This window comes from Hyperoodon ampullatus, assembly GCF_949752795.1.
Source record: "Hyperoodon ampullatus genome assembly, chromosome: 4".
Classification (NCBI taxonomy): Eukaryota; Metazoa; Chordata; class Mammalia; order Artiodactyla; family Ziphiidae; genus Hyperoodon; species Hyperoodon ampullatus.
Genome location: NC_136917.1, coordinates 99,964,752 through 99,988,711, shown reverse-complemented (window position 1 = coordinate 99,988,711; position 23,960 = coordinate 99,964,752). Strand labels below are relative to the sequence as shown.

The following is a 23,960-nucleotide window of genomic DNA, read 5'->3' as shown; positions in this document are numbered from 1 at the left end:
AGAAAATTTCTCATACCTGGAATGTTATATAAAAAGTCCCATAAATGTTCTTCTTCCATGTAGCTCACAAAAACATTTCCAAATGTTTGTGGAGAAAAATTGCAGTGGTACAATACTTTAAATATAGCTTCTATCAAGCTGGATCCTTGGTTCACATTACTTTCTGTATCAGAACCTTGTTCTTGAAAGGTGCGTTCTTAAAAGGAATAAAAATGGTTTAGTAAGGTAGGTATCAATGAATATGATTACATTCTCATCACTTACTCTAGCATAATATTGTAAAAATGTATTTGATTAATATTTGCATAATAAGAGAAATGCCACAGTCTTTTCGGTCAATGGTTCATCAAACTCAATATAATTTCTGAGATAATCCTGGATATTTGTGAGGGAAAAAGTTGTGAGAAGGACCACATGACATCACTTCGAAGGGCAGTGCTAGTTTCCCTTTATGTCAGAATTCGTTTTCCTCTTAAAGAAACTTTTTTGATTTCTTTTCTCATTTAAAAGTAACACGTATTCATTGTAGAAACTGTAAAAAATTCAGACTAAGAAACTAAGAAAACTAAAATTGTACCAAATCCTACCAACCAGTGATAGCTACTATATTTGGCGCAGTATTTCATTCATATTATATACAAATATACACAAATATATATTTGTATATTTCTGTATATATGTATGCATATGTAAGTATATGTATGTATAACTTGAACACCAAATAGAATTATTCTATATGCACTCTCTTTTTTTTTTTTTTTTTTTTTTTTGTATGCGGGCCTCTCACTTTTGTGACCTTTCCCGTTGCGGAGCACAGGCTCTGGACGCACAGGCTCAGCGGCCATGGCTCACGGGCCTAACTGCTCCACGGCATGTGGGATCTTCCTGGACCGGGGCAAAATTCCTGAGGAATGTGGAATGCAGGATGTGTCCCCTGCATCAGCAGGCGGACTCTCAACCACTGCGCCACCAGGGAAGCCCCTATATGCACTCTCTTGTTATTGAAAATCTACTTAAAACTAGATGAATCTTTGTATCTCTCTTTGGGATTTGTGTTCTGAACATTATTATACCCTTTATTCAGAACATAAATTTCACAGGAAATTCATATTTATAGTGTTCTCAGTATTATGCTATCAATTCTACAAATAAATTTATGTGTTTCTCAAACCCACAGATCCTGCCATTTCAGAATGAAGAGGTTTATCAGCTGGTTTCTCAACAAAACCAAATAGGAATTCTCACAAAGATAGAGCCATTTTAATCGCTCTTTTCTGTCCTTCTCTGGCTCCATTATGACTTCTTCAAAGATCAGTTCCTATACTGTTGCATCTAAGGTAGGACTGAAAAGGTGAAATAATTTCTATTTTGTCTAGATAATTCGCATGATATGTCCAGTTTCATAATATGTAAAAATATTTATTGAATTAAAGAAAATGACTCTCATAAAGTTTTTTATATTTTAAATATATTGAAAAAATATAACCTAGATCATTTTGGAATGAGTACATTTCCTTTCTTGCTCATTTGGAAGCTCATCGCTTCTATGGTTCTTCCTGATAATTTTATTTCTGTGATTTGATTTTCATGATCTAGAGAGCCTTCCTCAGGAATTTTGCTGGAACTATTGGTAAAGTGATGTTCTCTTTGTACTGGGGTTGCTAAACTGGTAGAAAGTAGGCTGGAAGCTACTGATGTCCATTCTGGGGAGAACTCCATTGAGAAGGAAGTTGATAAAGTAAGTAGAACCAAGAGATGGAGAGAACAGTCCAGATGGGATGACACTGTGTGAGAACCTGGATCTGGTAATGCCTGTATACTTATGTTAGCTGAGCTAATAAATTTCCCTTTTTGGTTAAACCAGGTTAATTTGGGTTTCTGTCACTTGCAATCTAAAGGGTCCTAAGTTTTCATCAAGCACAAAAGGTTAAATGACAAAGAGTCCTAGTCCAGGCATTCATAATTTCATCTTTTTTATCCAAATAGTCTCCTCAGTTCTCTCTACGTTTCCCTCTCTCTAATTCAGCTTACATTCAACTATCAGTTATCCTTCATGTCATCGCCCCATGTTTAAACCTTCCCCTGCTCCTACACTTTGTTAGAAATTCCTGAACCTGAAAATCAAGAGTTTCCACAATCTTTTCCCAAATTATGTTTCAATCCGCAGTCATCTGCTCCTCCCAAACTGGTGTACTTGCTTTCCTTGCACATGTTCCCTCCCATCGCCTTTTGTTTGTCTCAACCACTTCACTAGTCTAGAATGTTCTGCTCCAATAAAATTCCCAAGATTTAATCAGTCAATTACTATGTCAGTAGCCATATTAGATGCTAAGGCCTACACCTTCCAGGGATTCACTGCCTCTGTGTGTGTGTGTATGGGGGGGGGCGGTGGGAATGATAGACATGTAAACAATCATTACAGCAAAGTAAAGGTAAGTAGGGTTACAGTACATCCTGGTTTGCCTCAGGCAGTCCTGGTTTATGTCTGTTGTTCTGGTGTAATTAGTAGCAGCATCCTCTTTCACTCTTAAACAGGGTCCCAGTTTAAATGACAAATTATTCGATCACCTTAAGTCTAAGTGCCTTAAGTATAAGGTACTATGAAAATATAGAGGATGATGTTTTAAATTTGGGGAGAGGAATGCAGAGAAGTCACAGAGAAGATCATGTCTCAGCGAAGTCTTTAAGGAGGAGTAGAAATTTACTGGCACGACAAGGTTGAGGTGGGAAAGGTGCTTTCCAGAAGACAGAAGAGTTGGTATAATGGTGAGAAGACAGGTTGCTGCTGGTAGGGTGGCATGGCTGAAATGTGAATGGTATGCGGGAGGGAGAGATAAAGCTAGACAATCAACACAGCCTGAATAATCTAAGGCCCCATGAATCATGCACTGACAATACAGATGGAGAAAGGGGGATGGTATGAGGAATATTATAATAAAAATAATGAGTCTTATTAGCATTAACATTGTTGTTATTACCATATAAATGTGTCAAAATACTTCAATGTATATTTTTTATTTCTATTTTCCCTTGCCTCGAAAAAAGTAGTCTGTTTACTTGCCTCAGGGATTTTTGCTATTTGAAAAGCAACAAATAGACTGAAGTCAGTTGCCCACCCAGGCTTAAAAAAAGAAAAAAAAAGCTAAATCCATTGAACAGTTATTAGTTTGAACTAAATGAAATAGCCATTTTTTAAGGCCAGAAAATATTGGTACTATATATTGGTACCAATATTGGTACTATGATACCAAAGTGGAATCATATGTGTCTGGCAGGTGGACAGAGGCAAGGGTCATGAGGGCTCTGAGAGAGGAGACCTCTGGGACTGGAGAGAGACATCTGTGGGTTGCAAGGGCTTTGCTGGAAGGCAGAGCTCAGGGAGGCTTGTCTGGGTGAGGCACGGAGGGAAGCTGGATCCTTGACACAGGTTCTCAGTCTCAAAGGTTCCAAGCCATGCCTGGCTGCTGTGCTTGGCAGGAGCGTTTGGACAGGGATATGGGTATTTCTACAGTAACTAGGGTGACCAGATATCTGATGATCAAAACAGTCTCACAGGGACTTCTGCACGACCCCGGGGTAAGGGTGGGAGCTCTAAGAATAGCTACAGTTAAATGTCCTACCAGCCAGGCAGGAGGTGCTCAGAATCCTCTTAAAATTGATTTGAAGACAGTAAGCGACTTAGATATTCCTTGTATATCTGAGTTTGTGAATTGAGATTTATACTAACTCTGTAAAAACAAAGTTACTACCCACAAATTACAACTATGCTGAACATCACATGAGCTGCATTAAGTGTAATTTCATCTTCCTAACGCTCTACAGAATCGGTGTCGGTTATCCCAGTTTTACAGATGAATAAGTGAAATTGAGAAAAATTAAGTAACTTGCCCCAAGATCACAGAGGCAGTAAGAATTTGCCTGTGCTGTTTGCATTAAACTACAATCTCAAATTTCTCAAAGGCTGCTTTGACATTTTATTGTTAATAACCTCTGAATGCAAAGTACTCAGTCTAAACCAGGTATTTAGTATGTGGTAATTTATTGTCTTCATACAAAACACCTCAATTTCATGTAGCTTTCTACAATTTCACATATATGACCTCATTACCTCTCTAGTACTGTTTCCTTAGTGGACTTTCTATGAATGTGCATCTTGTCTTTAGGTATCTTCCCACAGCACCTGGAACACTGCTACATGCTTAACTAATGTTTGAATACTAAAGAAAAAAGGAAGGGAGGAAGGGAGAAAGAAATAAATCTCTTGAGTAGTTTTGTTGGGTTTTGGTCCATCTAGTAATTGGTTTTTTTGGAATGACATTTACCTCCTAGTCATAATATTCAAATGTCATTTTCCCCCGCAAACCTCATCCTCCTCATATCCACTGTTTCCTTTCTTTTCACCTACTCCTTGAAAACTCTCTTCTCTCTTGACTTCCTTATAGCCATGCTTTCTTGGTTTCAGGGTGCCTTGTGGGCTGTCTTTTCTATAGCTCTTTCTCTTCTATCATCTAGAACTGGGGTTGGCAAATGAAGAAACTAAATCTTAAAGAGGCTTACCTTTAATGAATAAAGGAGACAAAAAGCATTTAATGAATAAAGGAGAAAAAAAGCATTTTATGAATAATCGAGAAAATAGCTACATTCAATAAAGATTAATAACTGAGCAATTGATTCTAGTTCTTTGAAAACCGATCACCAGTACATGGCATACACAGGCAATTCTGTATGTTGAAAAATTATTTTGTGTTATTTATGTATTAGTAAACATAGATAGGCAAACCTCTTTGAAACAGTTCTGGCTGTATGGACCTGTATCTACTAGGATTCTTCCTCATGCTTTTTAAAAGGCAAGATTTTCCAAAGTGTGTTTCGTGGGATGTTAATGGGTAGCACATATGTCCTGGAAGTGCTGGCTCCAACAATAGTAAACACTTTTGTTTTCTGCAGGATTTTTCACAGCCTTTATTCATGAGCTCTGTGACTCTCTACGAAGGTATTTTAGTATACATATAGTGTTTCTAAGTATTTTTGACCATGAAACCCTTTTCTAGTATTATGTCTAGCAAGACTACTATTCGATAAAACTGCATCTAGGAATCATGTTTGCAAAGAGTCTCTTACATTACCTTTAAGCCCTTCGGGTTTGCAAATCAAAGTGAGCAGTTCAAATGGAAAAGGAACAAGGTAGAAGCACAAAGGGCTATTCTGCATAAGAAGATTGTCAATTGGAAAAGAAATTACTAACCAGGTCACCAAAGTTGGATTTAATTTTAATTCAAAAGCATCATTTGTGGAGCAAGAGGAATTTTGCTTTAGCAGTAGGCACAGGCAAGACTAACAAAGCACAGCCAAAATAGGTCTTTACAACTTTGACTCTTACCCCACAGATTTATATCAAGTTCTAACTGATTAAGAAACATAATGTGATTATATGGCTGGAAGGCACCTCACAGGGAAGTCAGTAAATATTTGGTCAATAAATGAATAAATCTTTGCTGAGTGAATAAATAAGACATCTTCCAGCATCTGTGACAATGGTGACCTAGCCGGCTTTTGAATACTTTCAGGGGTGGGATATCCACCACCATTCCAGGCAGCCATCCCTCTGCTGGACAGCTCAAGTTACCAAACTGTTTTGCATTTTAAAAATATAGAGAGAGCACTAATCTGAAAGGACGACAGAAATCTGGGCAAGTCTCTTTAGTGAACAGAGAAAAGAAGAGCACTTCCTCAGTTCTCATTAGGGATGACAATTCAGGGTTTTTGACTGACAGACTGACAGCCAAAATCCATTTCCTTTTAACTTATTCCCAAGCATGTCCACGTGTTGAATTGGACAACCTGTTATTTTTTTCTTTTTTACGTGAAGACTTAACATATTTGAAGATCGCTATCCTGCCTCCTCTAGTTCTTTTCCTCTCCAAGTTAGACATACCCAGTTTATTTAAGCAAGGCATGGCCTGGTTTTTACTTAACATCTTAGCGCTTTTCACTCTTCAGTGGGCACTCTCCATTGAAGCAGCCTGTGCCAAAAAAAGATCACTAAGCATAAGTGCACTATTGGTCCAAATTCTGCAACTGGCAGAATTTGGACCAATAGTAAGTAAGTAAGAGGAGTAAGAGGCAAGAGTAAGAGGCAAGTTTTGAGCTCCACCTGTGCTCCCGAATAAGCACGAAGTCCACAGAATGTGAAACTGAGTTAAAGCTATTTCAAAGAGAAATTCCTTCCGTAAGGCAGACACCAAGCCTATCTGTCCAGCAGGAATGGTCTCTCTAACTTCTTAAGTTAAAGAGAATGGGCTGGGGGCTTCCCTGGTGGTGCAGTGGTTGAGAGTCTGCCTGCCGATGCAGGGGACACGGGTTCGTGCCCCGGTCTGGGAAGATCCCACATGCCGCGCAGAGCGGCTGGGCCCATGAGCCATGGCCGCTGAGCCTGTGCGCCCGGAGCCTGTGCTCCGCAACGGGAGAGGCCACAACAGTGAGAGGCCCGTGTACCGCAAAAAAAAAAAAAAAAAAAAAAAAGCATAATACATTGGAAAGACAAAGCACATACCCCAATTTTTTGCCATCTATAGTAACAGATACCTTGTTCGATGGCCTTGCTACTCAAAAGGTGGTCCAGGGACTAGCAGCATCAGGAGCAGCATTCCCTGGGAGCTTGTTAGAAATGCAGAATCTCAGGTCCCAACCAAGACCTACTGAATCAGAATCTGCAGTTTTAACCAGCTTCCCAGGTAATGTTTTTGCACTGCAAAGTCCAGAAGCCTTGCTTTACATAATCATACCCTACAACCACCCTACCCTCATGGAGACTCAGCACAGACCCTAGATGATAACTGTTTCTGGGACTGTAATAATTCTATGGAGACCACTGATATCCTAGGCTAGTCTGTCATCATTCGCGGATAGGATCCTTGGTTGGAAAGACTAAGGCAAGAACACACAAATATGATTCTACTGTTCTCGGTAAGAACAGGGTACAAATCCAGCAAGGAAAAAAATACTGAACAAGTAAGAATACAGATGTTGTCACTAGTGAAAGCAGCCAAGGACATTGAAGTTAGGTGCACTAAGGGTACCAAGAGGGAGCACATTTTTACTTTTGGTCACTTCCTTCAAGACAGTCATGAAGCAGCACTTTGGTCATAAATACTTATAAAGTGAAACTCACACACACACATAATGTACAACAAAACACCAAGCTTCTGCCACAATATTCCTCATGACCCAAAAGATCAAGAAAACATTAACCATAAAGTCAGAGAATTTGAATTGATTAATTCATTTTAAGTCAACCAAGGCTTTGTAGTGGTGGCAGCCATTTATTTAGAATTTTCTGTAGGTCAGTTTCTTGACTATCTTTTGGCACTTTGTTACAAGGTTGAAAAGTATAGATTGTACTAGCAAAATTATCCACGATAGAGGTTCCTGATAGTTCTCATAAATTGTGCAACCCTGCAATTTTGTAAACTTTCTGTGGCTCTGCCAGGATGCTGTACAGGTGTGGTGGGTGAAAACACAGTCCCTGCACACCGGCTGTCTGAATCAAATCCTATTTTGCTGATTATTAGCTGTGTGACTTGGACAAACGACTTGATTTCTCTGTGTCTCACTTTCCTCATCTGTAAAATGGAGAGGATAATTGTACCTACCACACAGAGTTTATTTTGAGGATTCAGTGAGTGAACACATTTAAAGACTTAGAAGCTGTGTCTAGAACATGTAAAATATTACGTGTTTGCTAGTTGGTTGTGGTTGTTATGTTATTACTGAAAATCACCAGAAGCCAAGAAGTTTCACTGAGAATCATTCTTGAGGCAATGGGCAAAGGAAAGAAAGTTAGTTACACTTCATTCAAATGTCACTAGCAGGAAAAGGCTACCTGCTAACAATTGGGAAATTGCCAAATATTTGTTCTTTTGATGCCACAAGTAAGAAACTGGTTAAGGCCATGTGGCCTCAGTGAGGTAATGTCAAAACAATTGCCCTGGGTTTTTAACGTCGCTTATCCAAAATAGTGTCTTACAAATTTAAAATCTTCTATAAACATTTGTAGTTGAGAGGGTTTTTCCTTCAAATTTAGGATGGCTCATCTTCAAAATAAAACCAACAAACATTACCTTCTCATGCCCATTGAACTTTATCCAAGCTTCCTAGAAGCTTGCAACCTATGATTTTTTTATTATTAATGAATAAATTAAAATTTTACTATTCATTCATTTATTAAATTTTACTACTTTCTGACCTTCAGTGAAGTTGTATCTCATATTACAAGCAAGTTATTTCCATATATGCTCAGCTGATTCTTTTTAAAATAAATAGAAATTCTGATAAATCATTGTCATAGAGCAAGACCAAAAGCTACAGATATAAAAGAGATAAACCTCATATATTTTAATCTTTATAATATATGGTTGTCTATCAAGAAAAATTCTCTACCTAACAGAATTTAATAATTGCTTATTGGATGAAGAGGACCTTGTTTTAAAATATGTACAATAAAAATATGTATTTAGGGACTTCCCTGGTTGTCCAGTGGCTAAGACTCCATGCTCCCAATGCAGGGGGCCTGGGTTCGATCCCTGGTCAAGGAACTAGATCCCGCATGCATGCCGCAAGTAAAGAGCCCACACACCGCAACTAAGAGCCTGCATGCCGCAACGAAGACCGTACATGAGGCAACGAAGATCCTACATGAGTCAACGAAGATCCCATGTGCCACAAATAAGACCCGATGAAGCCAAATAAATAAATAAAAATAAAAATATGTATTTAAAATCTCTATTCTTATTCCTGAGCCAATTTAACAAAAGTTAAATTTTATCAATTAGACCAAAAAGACACTATTTATAAAGGAAAACTCTCACATAAAAAGCCCAATAGTTATGATGCTTGAAACACCTGATCAGCATATTTTACTCTAAAATTTTGCTTTCCTAAAAATATGATGAAACTTCTAAATTACCAAATGGTGTTCAATGAAAACAAAATCTCTGAAAAAATATTACGTATGTATTTTTAGGTGCATAGTAATTTCCATCTTAGTCTAGTTAATAAGATTCCCTGAATATACTGTTTCTAAACTAAAGTGACAAGGTTTCTACTGCAGCTTAATAAGTCAGTCAATCAATCGATTAGTAAATTCTGTCACTTCATCCTTACAGTATTTGAAGTAGCTAATAAAATTCAATACAAGACAATACCAAAGCAGTTATGTAACCCTGATCAAACACCTAATAACCTTTGCAAAAACTGATAGATATTTGAGCAGGTTGGGTAAATACACATCTGTATTCCATAAGAACCAGAACTGAAGGAGATACAATATAGTACCTATGATAACCTGTAAGTCCCTCAAAAACAATATCATGTTATACGTACAAAAGGTAGATGTAATATTTTTGGTAAGTAAATGTGGAATTTTTTTGTAAGAAAACATGGTTAAATATTCATTTAACCACAGTTGCTATTCCTGTACTTAGTGGCTATATCAGTATAGTCCAATGTTTGATCACAATTATTTTTCCAGGCTGTTCTATATAACTCTATCAAGAGGAAACCATTTCTCTTCTGGGACCATGCCCATGAGTTTCATGAGTTATATTAGAGTAACTCTTCAGCCATGTCAGATACTATCTGTGTTGTGTAGTCACCTTGCCTGAAAGCTCAGATTATAAAGTTTAATGGAAGCTCCATATTTTATATTCTAATGGATCACTGGCCAATCACTGGACTTTTTCTGTAAAAAGCACTGTGTTAGCTTGAGGAGGAATATGAAAATAAAAATCTATGATCAGCACTAATTTCCACTAATAGCTGGAAAGAACAGTTAAATGCATGTGCACTGGGGTGTCCTGGTTGATTCAACCTGAGAGTGGGCAGATTACAGTTTTTGCAGATACCCCTGGTCCACTCCAGGATTTAATTTGCAAGAGTATTTGTATAGAAGGGTAGGGGAAAGAAAGCTCCAGCTGGGTTCAGAATCCTGGGTTACCCACCATTTATCAGCTACATGTGTCTCTTGGCAAATAACATTATCTTAAACTCTAATGTTATTTTTAACATGATGAAAATAATTATATTTACTTTATAAGGTTTTAAGAATCACAGTGCCTGACACCTAATAAGTAAACAATATATGTTCGCTACTTGAGCAATTAGTTTCCCTAGCACCTGTTTTCCCTTTAGGAGAGTGGAGTTATGGATATTGAAGGTAAAGATAATGTTTTCAGTTCAACTCTGTAAGATTTAAGGCCCACAGAGTACGGCCTGGGGGCTAAGAGAATAAAGTCAGATTCAGGGTTTCGAGGAGCGATAACCTCTGAACTTCTCCTTGGAACACAGTGACACTGGAGGAGTTGTAGTGACCTTTGGCACCACAAAATTTTATGAATTTGAGAGCACCAGGAGAGAAGCAAAGGGCTCAGTAGTGAGGCACTTCCCCTAAGTGGCTTTTGGGAAGCAAACATCAAGGTGTACGGAAGAGAAGAATATGGGGAACTGGCCATGAGCAGATCTGAGAAACCAAAAATTCCAGAAATGACTGGAACAATCTGGACTGGGAATGCTATGAACCTCATTTGTATACCAACAGGTTGGTCAGGCCTGGTAACATCTGCCTCATTCATATACAAATATAATAACAATACAAGGCAGAGTAAGCTAAGGGCAGCAGCCACCATAACATACACTGTGAAGTTCAGGGGAGGGAGGGAGACATCAGTGTGAGCTACAGTGTTCAGAGATCTGGAACATCAGTGGCCTTTGACCATTGGTGGAGGCTGGGTTGTCTATGGAGGGTCTTTCAAGGAGGAAAAATGGGTGAGCCAAGGTGTGGAAGGAGCATGTGCATAGGGCTTTGGGGACAATGTCTGAAATGGGTGTGTATGTGTGTTTGTGTGTGATTGCACATATGTGCGCACACATACACAAGAGAATAGTGGAGAAAAAGCTTACAAAACTAGTCTGGGGCCATACTTGAATGGCCAAAGGACAGGGGTTTGTTCCTGTAGGTGATGGGGAACTAGAGAAAAAAGATTTTGATTAGAGAAAACTACACTGAAACTAGTGATTGATAAAAATTAATCTGGCTACACTTGTAGTATAGAATAGAAGAAATGTGTAGGGGTATGTGAAGATGTTTAGAAAACTCTTTATAGACGTAGCAGGAGAGCAGTAGGATATACTATGAGACTGGCATAACATTACTTACCATTTTCTAAAGTAGTACTTACAGGGGAAAAAAGAAAGTCTAATTAAGAGAAGTATGGTCTTCTATTACTCCTCAATTTCCACTCATAATTTTCTCATGATTACTTCTCCATGCCTCAGTGATATGGCTGTAAGCCATGCTTGCTTGTTTATAAGTTACCTAAGCATTTTTCATGATCCACTGAAATGTCTCCTGTGGCTCTAAAGCAATCTCTCTCTCCCTTTCTCTCTCTCTCGCTCTCTCAGGTCTAATTGATACTTCTGTTTTGGACACATAACTGTGTTCCCATAATATTCTTAGGCATTTCAAACCCCATATATTGATATATTTCTATATTATGATAGTTTATGATAGGACAGTATTATACAAAAATATTTTTTGCCCTCATTCAGAATCCCTGAAAAAAATCTTTCCAATAGGTTTATAAAGTTACTCAATATTTTGCCTGCTGCTAACCCCACTGACTATTGATATAATGCAGTTGGTTTCATCCCTCTGCCAACATTCAAGTAGGAAAAAAAATTCCATTCAACTTGAGCAATGACTGGGTTTTTTCAGGACATTCTCATAACTACAAATACTCACTTGAGCTCTTTAGCAAGATTCTCAGTAAAAGACCATCATGATGCAGTAGGGTTTCCAGAAGCAGGTTCCAATTACAGCCTGGCTGGGATAAGAGCAGTTTCAATTGACCCTCGGCTGTCAATCGTCCAGCTGATGGAGTCCTTTCAAAATGCAAGATAAAGATGGAGTAATGAAGTTAATTTATCTATGAAATTAATAGCTTTAAAGTACAGATGTAATGCTAACTCCTTTAAATGTCAATTCCTCCCAGATTACTGTGAAAATGCTTTCATGCTTGCTTACTTTAGGGCTGCTCAGGGAAGGAATTACATTTAATCTCTACTAGCTAAAAGCAAATTAACATTTGGTAACCTGCCAAATTTAAAACTGATACAAAATAACCATGCATATATTTCATGGAACTATGTCTGTTTTAGCTTCATGGAGCAAATAAAAATTATTTATGCATTTTTTAATGCATTTATTTGTTCATTCAACAAATACATGAGTGCCTACTATGTGCTGTTAACTTCTTTCATTATTCACAGAGAGAAGTTACAATGTGTTTTGGCTACTAATTTGCCATGTACTATGATTGCTGATAAAATGAAAGGAATTCAAAGCTTCTGTCAAAGGTCAACCATAATCTAATTATTTAATATGTAAAGCCTTAAATCAACATGCAATTATCAGAACCACTCTAACAGTCACACTGCTACCTACTTGGGTAATCAGTTTATCAAAGAGAAATAATTCCAAGGCAAATAAGCTTCTACTTGGGAAATTATAATCAGTGTTGAATAGAAAATTAAAATCAGGTCCCCCACATCACCACATTAATTTACCAATGAATCTGCAAGAGATAAGGAAATAAGGTAGAAACTGAACACTGATAACATTATTCACTTTTTCCTTCTAAAGTCTCAAGGTTTAGACTGGCTAAAGGTCACAGCATCTGATATCAGCTTACAACTACAACAAAAAAAGGGCAGGAAATGACCAAACTCAATCTGATTGTGGAGATAAGGGTTGTGGGACTAGGGTGGCACTGGGAAGGAAAGATGAGATTGAGAAATGTAAAGGTGTGAATGAGAAGACCATATGCTTTCACGTGGAAGAAAGCAGAACACAGAGTATCGCTGAGAGAGACGATTTGCAGCATCATTTCCAGATGAAATGTACTGAGTGGTGAACCATCATCATAGTCTAGAGCAAAGGATTCCAAAGCTTGGGCCCTGGACCAACAGCATCAGCATCACCTGAGAACTTGTTTCTTTTTTTTTTTTAATAAATTTATTTATTTTATATATTTATTTTTGGCTGTATTTGGGTCTTTGTTGCTGCGTGCAGGCTTTCTCTAGTTGTGACGTGTGGGGGCTACTCTTCGTTGCAGTGCGTGGGCTTCTTACTGCGGGGGCTTCTCTTGTTGCAGAGCACGGGCTCTAGGAGCACGGGCTTCAGTAGTTGTGGCACGCAGGCTCAGTAGTTGTGGCTCGCAGGCTCTAGAGAGCAGGCTCAGTAGTTGTGGTGCACGGGCTTAGTTGCTCTGCAGCGTGTGGGATCTTCCCAGACCAGGGCTCGAACCCGTGTGCCCTGCCTTGGCATGCGGCTTCTTAACCACTGTGCCACCAGGGAAGCCCTGAGAACTTGTTAAAAAATGCAAATTCCCAGGTCTTACCCCATCAGAAATTCTGGGAACGGGCCCCAGAAATCTGTGTTTTAACAAGCCCTCTCCAGGAGATTCTGATGCACACTAAGGTTTGAGAACCACTGTGGAAGGCAGTGCTTCCTGGAGCACAGGTAGCAGGGATAGGCTTAGTTGGTATTATCTCTCCTGCCTCTGTGCCTTTGTGCCCATACAGGTCCACCTTGGCTGCCACCTGGGCAGCAACCTCCACATGACCCTATACTTAATCTTACCCATCCTTCAATTTGCCACAAAAATATCACTTTCTCTGTAGAGCCTTCACTAAAACTTTCTCTCCATAGCAGTCTATCTCACTCTGAATTAAAGTATGCGGATTTTAGCACTTTATTATTTCATCAATTAAAGCTTTATCTCTTCACTCAGATTCAAGCCTTGTGAGCACACTTGTTTTACACCCCAAAGCTCTTACCAATGAACTAAGCACATTTAAGGCTCTGTAAATGTTAGCTGATTGACTCATGTGCTCATAAATGGGTAGATAAACTCTTTAAAAAAAGAGGATGCTTTGCCAAACTGCTGGTTTAAACAAAAGTGAGAGGATCTCAAGATGTAAAATGAAATTTCAAAGCATCTCCCCTTTGGTTTGGCTTGGGGCATTTGGAACATCTCACAACCTTATGATGCACAAAATCACCTGAACTTTGGACCAACTCAGGCTTCCCACGTGAGACTCTGATAACATAACTCAAAACGGAGAAACTCCCTGGCAATTGGTGAGGCAGTGTTAGCTAGATGGGTGGTGGAGAGAGAAGCAGGGAATTATTTAACCCTCAGACCAGAGGAAACAGGTCTGTCAGTTCAGCAGTTCTGAATTCCTTTGGGTATTCCCAGATTGGTCTGGCTCTTGCAGTAATTCCAAACATGGTGCCAAAGGAAGAATCCACTAGGTGAGCCTTTTGGACTGAAACACTGAAGCAGATCCTCACAATGGCTGTCCCTGTTTCTATCCTAAACCCCAACTGCTGACTTCAAGAAACTTGCTTGGGGTCTGGTAGATGAAAAGCAGCTAGTTGGTAGTAAGCTGTGTATTAAAGTTGACTTAGTTTTTTAACATTTCCTACCTATGTATTTTGCTTGAGTTGAGTGCTGACTTAAGGATACATTTAATGAGCTGAAAGATCCAGTTTGATGGAGTTTAGGAAAGGAAGGGGATTGTTGAGAGACAATTTGAAGAAGGAATACAGGGGCCAGTTCATAGAGGGCCTCATTAGCCAAGGTGGGGACTTTGGACCTGTTGAAGAATTTAAGGCAGATGAGTTTCCTGACCTGGCTGCAGTATGGAGAGTGAATTGGAGGGAGGGTTGTGTTTTTGCTCAGTCCTTTAGACATGTAATAAGACAAAATTATTTGAATGGCATTTCATACCACTTATTTGAATACCTGGTTATAAACAAAACCTCTCATTTACCAGATGGGAAGCTGTTTGTTGAAATTTACCTCAATTCTTGGATCTTTCAACTTATCACAGATTTTGAAATGTACAGTAGAATGACTCACTATAAGGAAAAATAAAAGATTACAAACATTCCTCAATCACTAAGCTCCGAGTAATAAATGCATTGAGGAGTTGGCACTGGGCATATGGAGAAGCATATGTTCCCTCATCCTTTGAGCTGGTGGAGCTGTGAAAGTGAGATTAGCCTTACAAAAAATGACAGAAAAGGAAATTTTTAATATATGTATATATGTATCAAATATGTACATGTTGACTTCCACTATAATACAAAGAAGAGAACAAAATTTATAAATCCACTGGACTGCAAAAATCTTGTATTAGGAGACAGGACAAATTTATGGCTGGGTTATATCAGGATTATACTCTAATTAGTGCTGCACTGCTGGGGCATGAAAAGGCCTAAGGAATTTTTCAAATCCAGGCAATGTTGGGGCTCAATCATTATTAGTTTATGAAACTGACAAATTATTTTTATAGAATCATTGTTCAAAATTTTGGCTGTATTTGGGTGTGTTTACTTTATGAAAACTTATCAAGTAGTTCACTTGTAATTTCTGCAGTTTTTTAGTATGTGTCCACACTGCAGTAGAAAATTTAAAAAATCTTAGCCCTGTCAGTGCACCATGGCTTGACTTCCAACCACAGTTGTGTGTGGGGCACAGGGCAAGCAAAGACTCGGTAGGAGGTTCAGACTTCAGTAAGAGTAGCCTCACTACTCAGGTCACATGACCTTGGGAGTCACTGCTCCTACCATATACTTAACATGCAGAAGCTGTCAGACTAGGGGAACATTGGAATGGACTGAAATGCACAGCTTGGGGATAACACCGAGCAGTGTTGGGTACTGTTCTTCAACACTTGGTATTTACTTTAAATGAACAGCCATTATATGGTTCTACATCCCTAAGAGAAAAACCATATGGGTCCAGGAGCCACAGGTTGAAAGTTCTCTCCGAAGGATACTAGAAGCCACCTCCTCACCAGAGTTCCTGATTATCCACTAGGAATTTAATTTGTGTTTTCCATTCCCATAACTCCCCATAGGCTCTGGGGGAGTGGAGGTCCTGGTTTCTGTGGCGGGGTGACTTGGGAAATGCACACCTCTACCAGGGGACCATGAAGAATTCCACTAAACCTAATGTCATAGCTGCCTTCTAGTTATTTTTGGATTCCCATGCCAGCAGTCTAGCAGGCAAAGAAAGGAGCTACTATATTGGTAAGGGTAATAACCCTGATTATCACCAAGGAGCTAGGGTTGCTACTGCATATGGGGAGCAGGGAGGAGGATGTCTGTAACTCAAGGGATTCACCAGGGCATCTCCTGATGCTCTCATGACTGGTAATAACCGTAAATAGGTGACCAAAGTAACCACATTCGGATAAGGGAGTGGTAGTTATGGTTCAACATCTCGAGGATGAAGGTCTGTGTCTATGCTAGGGAAGCAACATACACCAGCAGATGTGATGACCGAGGGTAAGGGGAAGCTAGAGTAAGTGGTAGAGGAATGTAATGACGATTAGCATTTGCAGACTCAGGCATAATGGAAGCAGGAGACACTCTAACTTGTCCCATTAACTCAAACATAATAAAACTTTTTTTTTTTTGACCAGCCATCACCTTGAAGAATCAATGATAAGGCCCAGAGAACTTAACATCAATAATGAGTGGATTTCAGTGGTGCAAGGGTTAGAACAAATGTCAATGTCCCCACATCCTCTTGCCCTTACCACTCAGTTGAAAATGGCCTGCCTTTTGCTGTCAGAACCTGCATTTCTCTACCTTCCAGCAAGACAGGTTGAAAGTGCCAGCAAATTAACACCTCCAGAGCAGCCTTCAACCAATGACGGATGAAAATTGCTAATAAATTCCTCAGCATCCTTGTTGCCCTGGTGGGAAAACTCTGAGATGTGCCTTTCCCACTGGCTCCAAGAATTTCCCCTGAAGGTATAAGTTCCAGTTACTCCTATGGTAGTTGGCTTGATTACACTAATCTTTACTTGCTGTCTGTCTTTGTCTCACTTATTCATTCCCCTCTAGTGTTTCGTCCACTTAGAAAATAAACTAATTTCACTTCAATCCTTGTGTCAGGGTCTGCTTCTCGGGGAAATGCAAAATAAGACATGCATGGAGACACTTAGGACTCATCTCAGTGTATGTTTCAGGAATATTGGGAAAATAGTCCAAGGTCATTTAGTTAATAAATATGGCAACTGGACTTTGAACCCAGGTTTTTCTGACTTCAGAACCCATGATTATTCCACTACTCCATGTTTCCTTCCATTCAACCTGGTTGATATTTGGTGGGTAAGTTGCATTTTCCAGCATTGAGGATGTTTGGCTCTATTCAACCTCCTGATTGAGGATACCAGGTTTTTGACTCAAACTCAGGTTTGTGGTCTCAAGGCTGATTCCCAAATTGGAGCCATGTTATTTAAGGTATCTAGGGACTGATTTTGACCAGATGGTTCCTGCCATGGATTACTGGGCCAAATTTATGCCAGAGACCATAAGTTACATGATTTAGAGAACAAAGGCAAGGGCATAACTAAAGAGAAACTGAGAGTGAAAGCCCTAAAGTGGGATAATGAAAGCAGAGGAGGAAAAGCTCCATACTACTATACTACTTTTGCCTTTCCAAAACTAATCCTTCCAAATCTTTCTGGGAAGACAAATATTTAAAACAGTTCTAACATTTTCTCTTTAGTACCGGGGGGAAAAAGCTGAGGGGGGAAAACAAAAACCCAAAGTATTTTCTTCATCACTTTAATCAAGAATGTGCAAATTATATGTAGTTATAACATTGAAAATGTTTGCATACATTTTAATCTCTATAATGGGTATAGCCATGTCTCTATGATATTTATAATTAGAGATGATTCAATAAATAGAAATAAGACAGGGTTCACCTGCACGTTTATATATAGGATTTGCCTTGATTTTTAATAACTTTGTCCACTGAGGTAAACTGATACTCTTAAAGAGTCTCAGTTTTTCATAGTTGATGGTATCCACACTACCTGGTATGCAACTTAAAGGATAGGCATTCAACCTGTGAGGATGTGAATTATTTCTTGATTTTAGTAAATTAAACTTTTTCACTTGGGATGACCCCATTTCTCAAAAATCACCCAAATATATATTGGTGCCCCAAACTCATAGCCCTAGCTCCACACTTTAGTGTTACACAGGTTAATGTACCTTATTTCTAAAAATACATAAGAATCTAATTTTAATTTTAAAAATAATGTTGATATTACATTTCAACCATCACTTTTGGACTCCCCCAGAAGTGCTATTCTAGCACCTGAGTCAATAAGACACTGGAGACTACTAAATCACTTAACCATCCCTTTAGAGAAGCAGAAGTTATCTCTCTGGAGCCTTTAACTATTATTGGTCCTTGTCTACCAGATAATAAATATCCTGTTAAAGGAGTTCAAGAAAGGTCTCCCCTGGCATCACACTTCTGATAAGTGCAGAGACTCAATGAGAAAATAGCTCAATATTCTTTCCACTTTATCATACTTGGAGCTGGTCCTTTTAACATGTTTGGATAATTGATAAGACCTGCCACTTTCTGAAACATACAGCTCTTTACTAACACAGCAGTACTGAATGATTGTTTAGTAAGCACTTACGTGATGGGTGCCTTGTAGGCACATTAGCTAATTAAATCCTCATAACTCTGCCATGAGAATATGTCAGAAGCTAAGGGAAGAAGATGTTTCAAGATGGGGGAAGTAGACAATGGTATTATGTGCTGTTTTCAAGTAGATCAATAAGATCATACTGTATTTATGTCTCAACTTCCTCACAAAAATATAAATTATTTAACTAACTTTCCAAATCACAAAATTATACATGTCTGCAAACCCTGTCTGTCTAATGTGAAAACCTATAGTTGTTTCTTATTATCTCACTGCTGGTTCCATTGCTATATTCTTATTTATATAATACCTTTAAACCATAATAGAAAAGGAAAGATATGTAGAAATATCTAGCTATATCAAGTAACCAGCTCACCTGACACTTTCACTTCTTTTAGTAACTGCTCCACAAACATATGACTTTTATTCTGAAAATCTTTTCAAAGATCCAGCTGCTTGTCCATCCACACTCTGGAACAGGCATGTTAGAGCTTTGGTGTTCAAAAGCTCCCATTACTTCTCCCCTGACTGTTGGCTCCAGGTCAAAGCTTGGCACCTCATCAGAGTACAAGTTCTCTAAGCTTTTCTCTTCAGTCCTATGGAACAGCCTGACAGCAGCAGCTGGGAGACCAAAGTTCTCTTTTGTCCTCCTCCCCAGATGTTCTCTCCTGAGGATACTAGAAGCCACCTCCCCAACAAGAGCTTTCTTCCCATCACTGAGCCTGACCACTCAGATCAAATGTTTGAAAAGAGTTAAAAGTACCATTTAATGTGGGAATATCTGAAACAATACTACAATAACTCATTTGTTCCTTAATTCACTTAGTCATTAAACCAATATTTGTTGGCTGATTTATATGTGCAAAGCCATGGAGACACAACAGTAAATAAAAAACAAACTCATTGTTTTTACAGAATTCAGCAGGGAATACATGCATGGTTTAAATGGTCACACAAATAAAGATAAAATTACAACTATAAAAACTCAATCAAGAAAAAGCAAACGATGCTATTAGAAGATGTAGTGAGAAGAAGTAAGCTAGTCTTTGGGGTTGATGAAAGGCTTCCCTACAGAAGTCACACTGGAACTGAGATAGGAATATACATTGACATTACTAGGTGAAAGGGGAAGAAGATCCTTCAGGGAAAGGGAAAAGCATGTGCAAAGACCCTGTGGCAGAATGGAACATTTCATGGCAAGGAAATGTAAAAAAGGTTAATGTGTGAGGAGCAAAATCACAGGGTAGTGTGGTATCAGAAGAGGTTGCAGAGGAGGGTAAGCCACATCTATGTAGGTCTTACAGGCCATGGTAAATTTTTTGTGTATGCTTAAGGATAAAGGGGAATTCATGGAGGGCTGTGAGCTATAAGTGTGAAATGATAAAACTTAGTTTTGAAAATAGATTTTGGTTTGAGAAGTCTCTGGCTATAGTTTGGAGAATATTGGAGTCAACATATACACGGGAGGAAACCAAGGAGTCACTGCAGTAGTCAGGAGAGATGTGATGCACTAAGGCGAAGGTGGTACTATGGAGAGCAGATATTAGGAGCTAAAATTAACGAGAGTTAGTAATGAACTGGATCTAGTAGAAGAGAAAGAGGGAGGTATTCAGGTTGCCTTCTGGTCTCTGCCTTATACAATCACATGCAGGTACAATTAATCAAAATGGGGGAAAATGAAAGAGGATCAGTTTGGAAGGCAGTATCCTAAGTTCAATTTTTGTCCTGTTGAGTTTGAGGTGTCTCTGTGCTCACCAGGTATAAACCTGAAGAAGACATTCATGTACGATTCACACCCATGAATATATAGGTCTGTAGTCCTAGAAGAGATTGAAAGCAGAGATTTGAATTGGGGGCCACTTAAAAAGTACATGAAACCACAGACATGTGTGAGTTCACCTACAAAAGGTTCTATGATAGAATGCTAAAGATGTTCAATATTTAATGGCCAGGCCAAAGTAGATGAACCTGCAAAGAAATTTTATTGGCTATCTCTTCCCTCACCACTTATGCCTAGCATATGCCTTACTTGGAGAAAAATTTTTAAATGCATTTATTGAAAGAATGAATGAACACATCTTGGTAAACTGCATAAATGGGAAGACCCACATAGCATATAATATAATGAAGCCAAAGGTAGCTTAATATTTAGGGAGGGGGAAAAAGCATATAAATCCAAAACAGGATTACATTGAGTAAAACCATAATGGAAATAAAAGCATAGTAGAAAGAAATATCCACAGCTCAGAATGGACTGGCCATGAATCAAAACATCATGTTGTCATCATAAAAGAAAATGAGCAGTGTAAAATGAATGGACTGTTTACTCACACTGATTATGCTACTTGGATTCAGTGTCCAGTTATGACCTCCTTAGCTAAGGAAGACCTGAAAAGTATTTGGAACTACTGAAAGAACCACAAGATGATGAAAGTTGGGAAAATAAAAAAAAAAAAAACCCTTTATAATGCAACAGTATAATTGACTAAGATAGTATTCTTTCTTGAACATTTATATGAAAGTACAGTGTGCTGTCATAGTATTAACACTGAGATTAATATATTCTCCACATACCTTAGTTTAATCTAGCATGAAACTGATTACCCTTTCTAAATCAACTCACATTGTTAGCCTGTAACACTGCTAGGGATAATGAATATAGTATAGCTTACTTATTGCTTTGAAAATACATATATTTTCCCTAAAGCAAACTCTTCCAAACTCTATTCCAGGAGTTCTAGGAGAACATGAAAAATTCTATTTTTAACCAATTTATATACTTGGTAGGCATTCTCTAGTAACCCTATAGACAAATTTACGGTGCATACAACTATTTATGCATCTCTAACTCTTATTGTAAGTCTTAATTTCATGTCCTCCTTGCTCTGTTTCTTCCTTCTCACCTACTTTTAATTCATTATATTAATATATTTAATACTATTAAAAGCCAACTTAAATCTTTCTGAAACAATGCACAGGTGTAAATAAATGAGCAAATAGGGGACTAAATTACTAAGATACGTCATAATATTAAATATTTTAGTCTCATCCTCACTCTTTCCAAAAAAAAAAGCATAATATATTTTTAGTTTATCATCATTCAACCCACGTGTATTTCCCTGAACAGTTCATTTTAGTTGCTAAGGTGAGGAATGGAGGATAATTTGAGGGTGAAAAACACACAGAAACAGCTGATTTATGTGAGGAAATGGATAGAAAGGTAAAGATTTTTAAGTTCACATGATGGTGGTCTAGGAATTCCCATTGCAATGCTTGACAAATGAAAATCAATGAGCTATTTTGAAACTACTTTTATTGCTATCCCGGGTTCCTCTGTTCTGAACACGTTGGATCATGAATCACATGGATCATGTCTTTCTGTGCTGATTATATGGAACTGCTAGAGAGAATAACTGTCAGAAAGTCAGGGTAGAAGGGTTCATACTGTACTTGGATGGAGAATTTAAAAAGGCAAGATAGAGAACCAAAGGCATTTCAGGAGAGAAAACTACATAAATAAAGGCTCAAAGTTGAGAGTAAGCAATAAATAAAAGTTAAAATTGTGAATAACTGTGTCTTAAAGACAAGAGAGAAGACTGACAACTGAAGCGGAGAAGAGTGTTGGGTGTTCCAGGAAATAAGCCAGGCAGTGTGGGAGAAGCAGAAGCTACTGTAGGTTCTTGAGCAGTAGAATGGTATAACAAAAACAGTTTTTAAAACATATTAAATAACAGTAAGATGGACCAAGGTTGTTGCAATGGGTTGTAGAGAAAGACTGGTTCTAAGAGAACTGTGGGAACGAATCAACTGAACATGATACTACAGTAGGAATAGGCAACAAGCAGCTCAATATGGAAAGCAGAATCAAGATTCTACCCTCGAAGTGTTTAAGAATGATATGTTCCTTATAGAAAAGACACCATGGTTAGGGGACAAGGGAAGAGTGAAAAGAAGGATCTGTTGAAGACATCATGCTGGGTTTCCAGTAATACAGTGGGTCATTCAAGAAATATGGGCAGCCGGACACAGAATGCTGGGGTAAAGGAAGTGCCCAGAGCTAGAAATCCTCTGTAGAGAGGTTACAGGGTAATACATGTGAATCAAAGAGCGTTTTAAAAATTGAGGTTTCTTTTTTCTTTTAATTTTTTTTATCTTAATAAAATTAAGCTGCTTTCATTATAGGAAATTTGGAAAGTGCCCAGATAAAAATTAAAATTGCTTACAATCCTACCATATAAACATGTAAACTATAAGCTCTCTAGCATAGAGATTTTATATCCTTTCAATATTTGTTTTTCTCTACATACTTTTAAAATGCTATGTGTAGAGTAGTATGGCATAGTTCAACACTTCTCAGTTGTGTGCCATCTTGCAATAATTGTTCATCCCCTGGGAAACGGGGGCTCCCATATGATGCAAGTTTGGGGAATCTGCATACTAGATCCCTCCCTTGGAGATAAACACTATACAGTAGTATATCAGGGCTCCTGCAAGTCGAACAATAAAGAGACTTTACATAATGAATAACTGACAATCTTAGATTTTTCTTGCATGACTGTTAACGTCACCCTGAACTGCTCTCCCTCTGAAAGGTGGAGGCGCAGCTGTCAGGAGCTCGGGTTTTGGAAGCAGACAAGGCGAGGTTCAGAGTCTGCCTCCCAGATTTGTTCTCTTCAGGAAGTTGCTACCTGCACATCACTTTACTCTCCATGAAAGAAGCACATGAGTACTTATTTCAAAGACTGGTGTGAGGTTTGAAAAAGATAATGTACATGAAGTACTGGGCATGTCAGGTTCACAGTTATCACTCTAAAAACGGGGCTGGCTTTGATTACTACAACATTACTAACCTGCAGTTTTCCTTTGAGTATAAATCACAATGATTTGTCATTTAATATTTTTCAAAATCAACCTTTTTAACGATGTCACAGTAGTCTATCGCATGGCTAATCCATAGGTGGTTTGTCTAATTCCATACTGTGAGACATTTATTTCCATGTTTTCCTTTTACAAATAATGCTTCAATGAATATCCTTGCATATAAAACTTTCTCAGCAGCTCTGATTAATTCCTTATGATTGATTCCTAGCAATGGAATTGCTGGATAAAGGGCCATAAATATTTTTAAGGTTTTTGATACAGTTTATTATATTGCTCTCCAGAAAACTTGTATCAAATTGCATTTCCACTGTGGGCTGAGTAGTCACCACCATGTTCTAATCTTTGCATTAGGATAATAGTGAAGATTGATTGCTACAATCAAGCAGAAAGAAAGAAAAGTCTTATTACACTTACATTTGCTTTAGGTATAGAAAGGAGAAAGAAGTTAAATATAAGAAGAAGCTATTTGAAAGATAAACCCATTTACACGC

General features: G+C 38.4%; 1 protein-coding gene across 1 annotated transcript in view; it reads right to left on the bottom strand.

Annotated features, from left to right (window-relative positions):
* The window catches only part of KIAA0825, a gene marked incomplete at both ends in the record, with an annotated part of 341,894 nt that overhangs the window by 222,041 nt on the left and 95,893 nt on the right, over positions 1–23,960 (bottom strand). Inside the window, 3 exons of the mRNA XM_079701596.1 lie at positions 17–196; positions 11,798–11,937; positions 12,622–12,629. Of these exons, the coding sequence (XP_079557722.1) occupies positions 17–196; positions 11,798–11,937; positions 12,622–12,629 (328 nt within the window). The remainder of the gene's footprint in view (positions 1–16; positions 197–11,797; positions 11,938–12,621; positions 12,630–23,960) is intronic.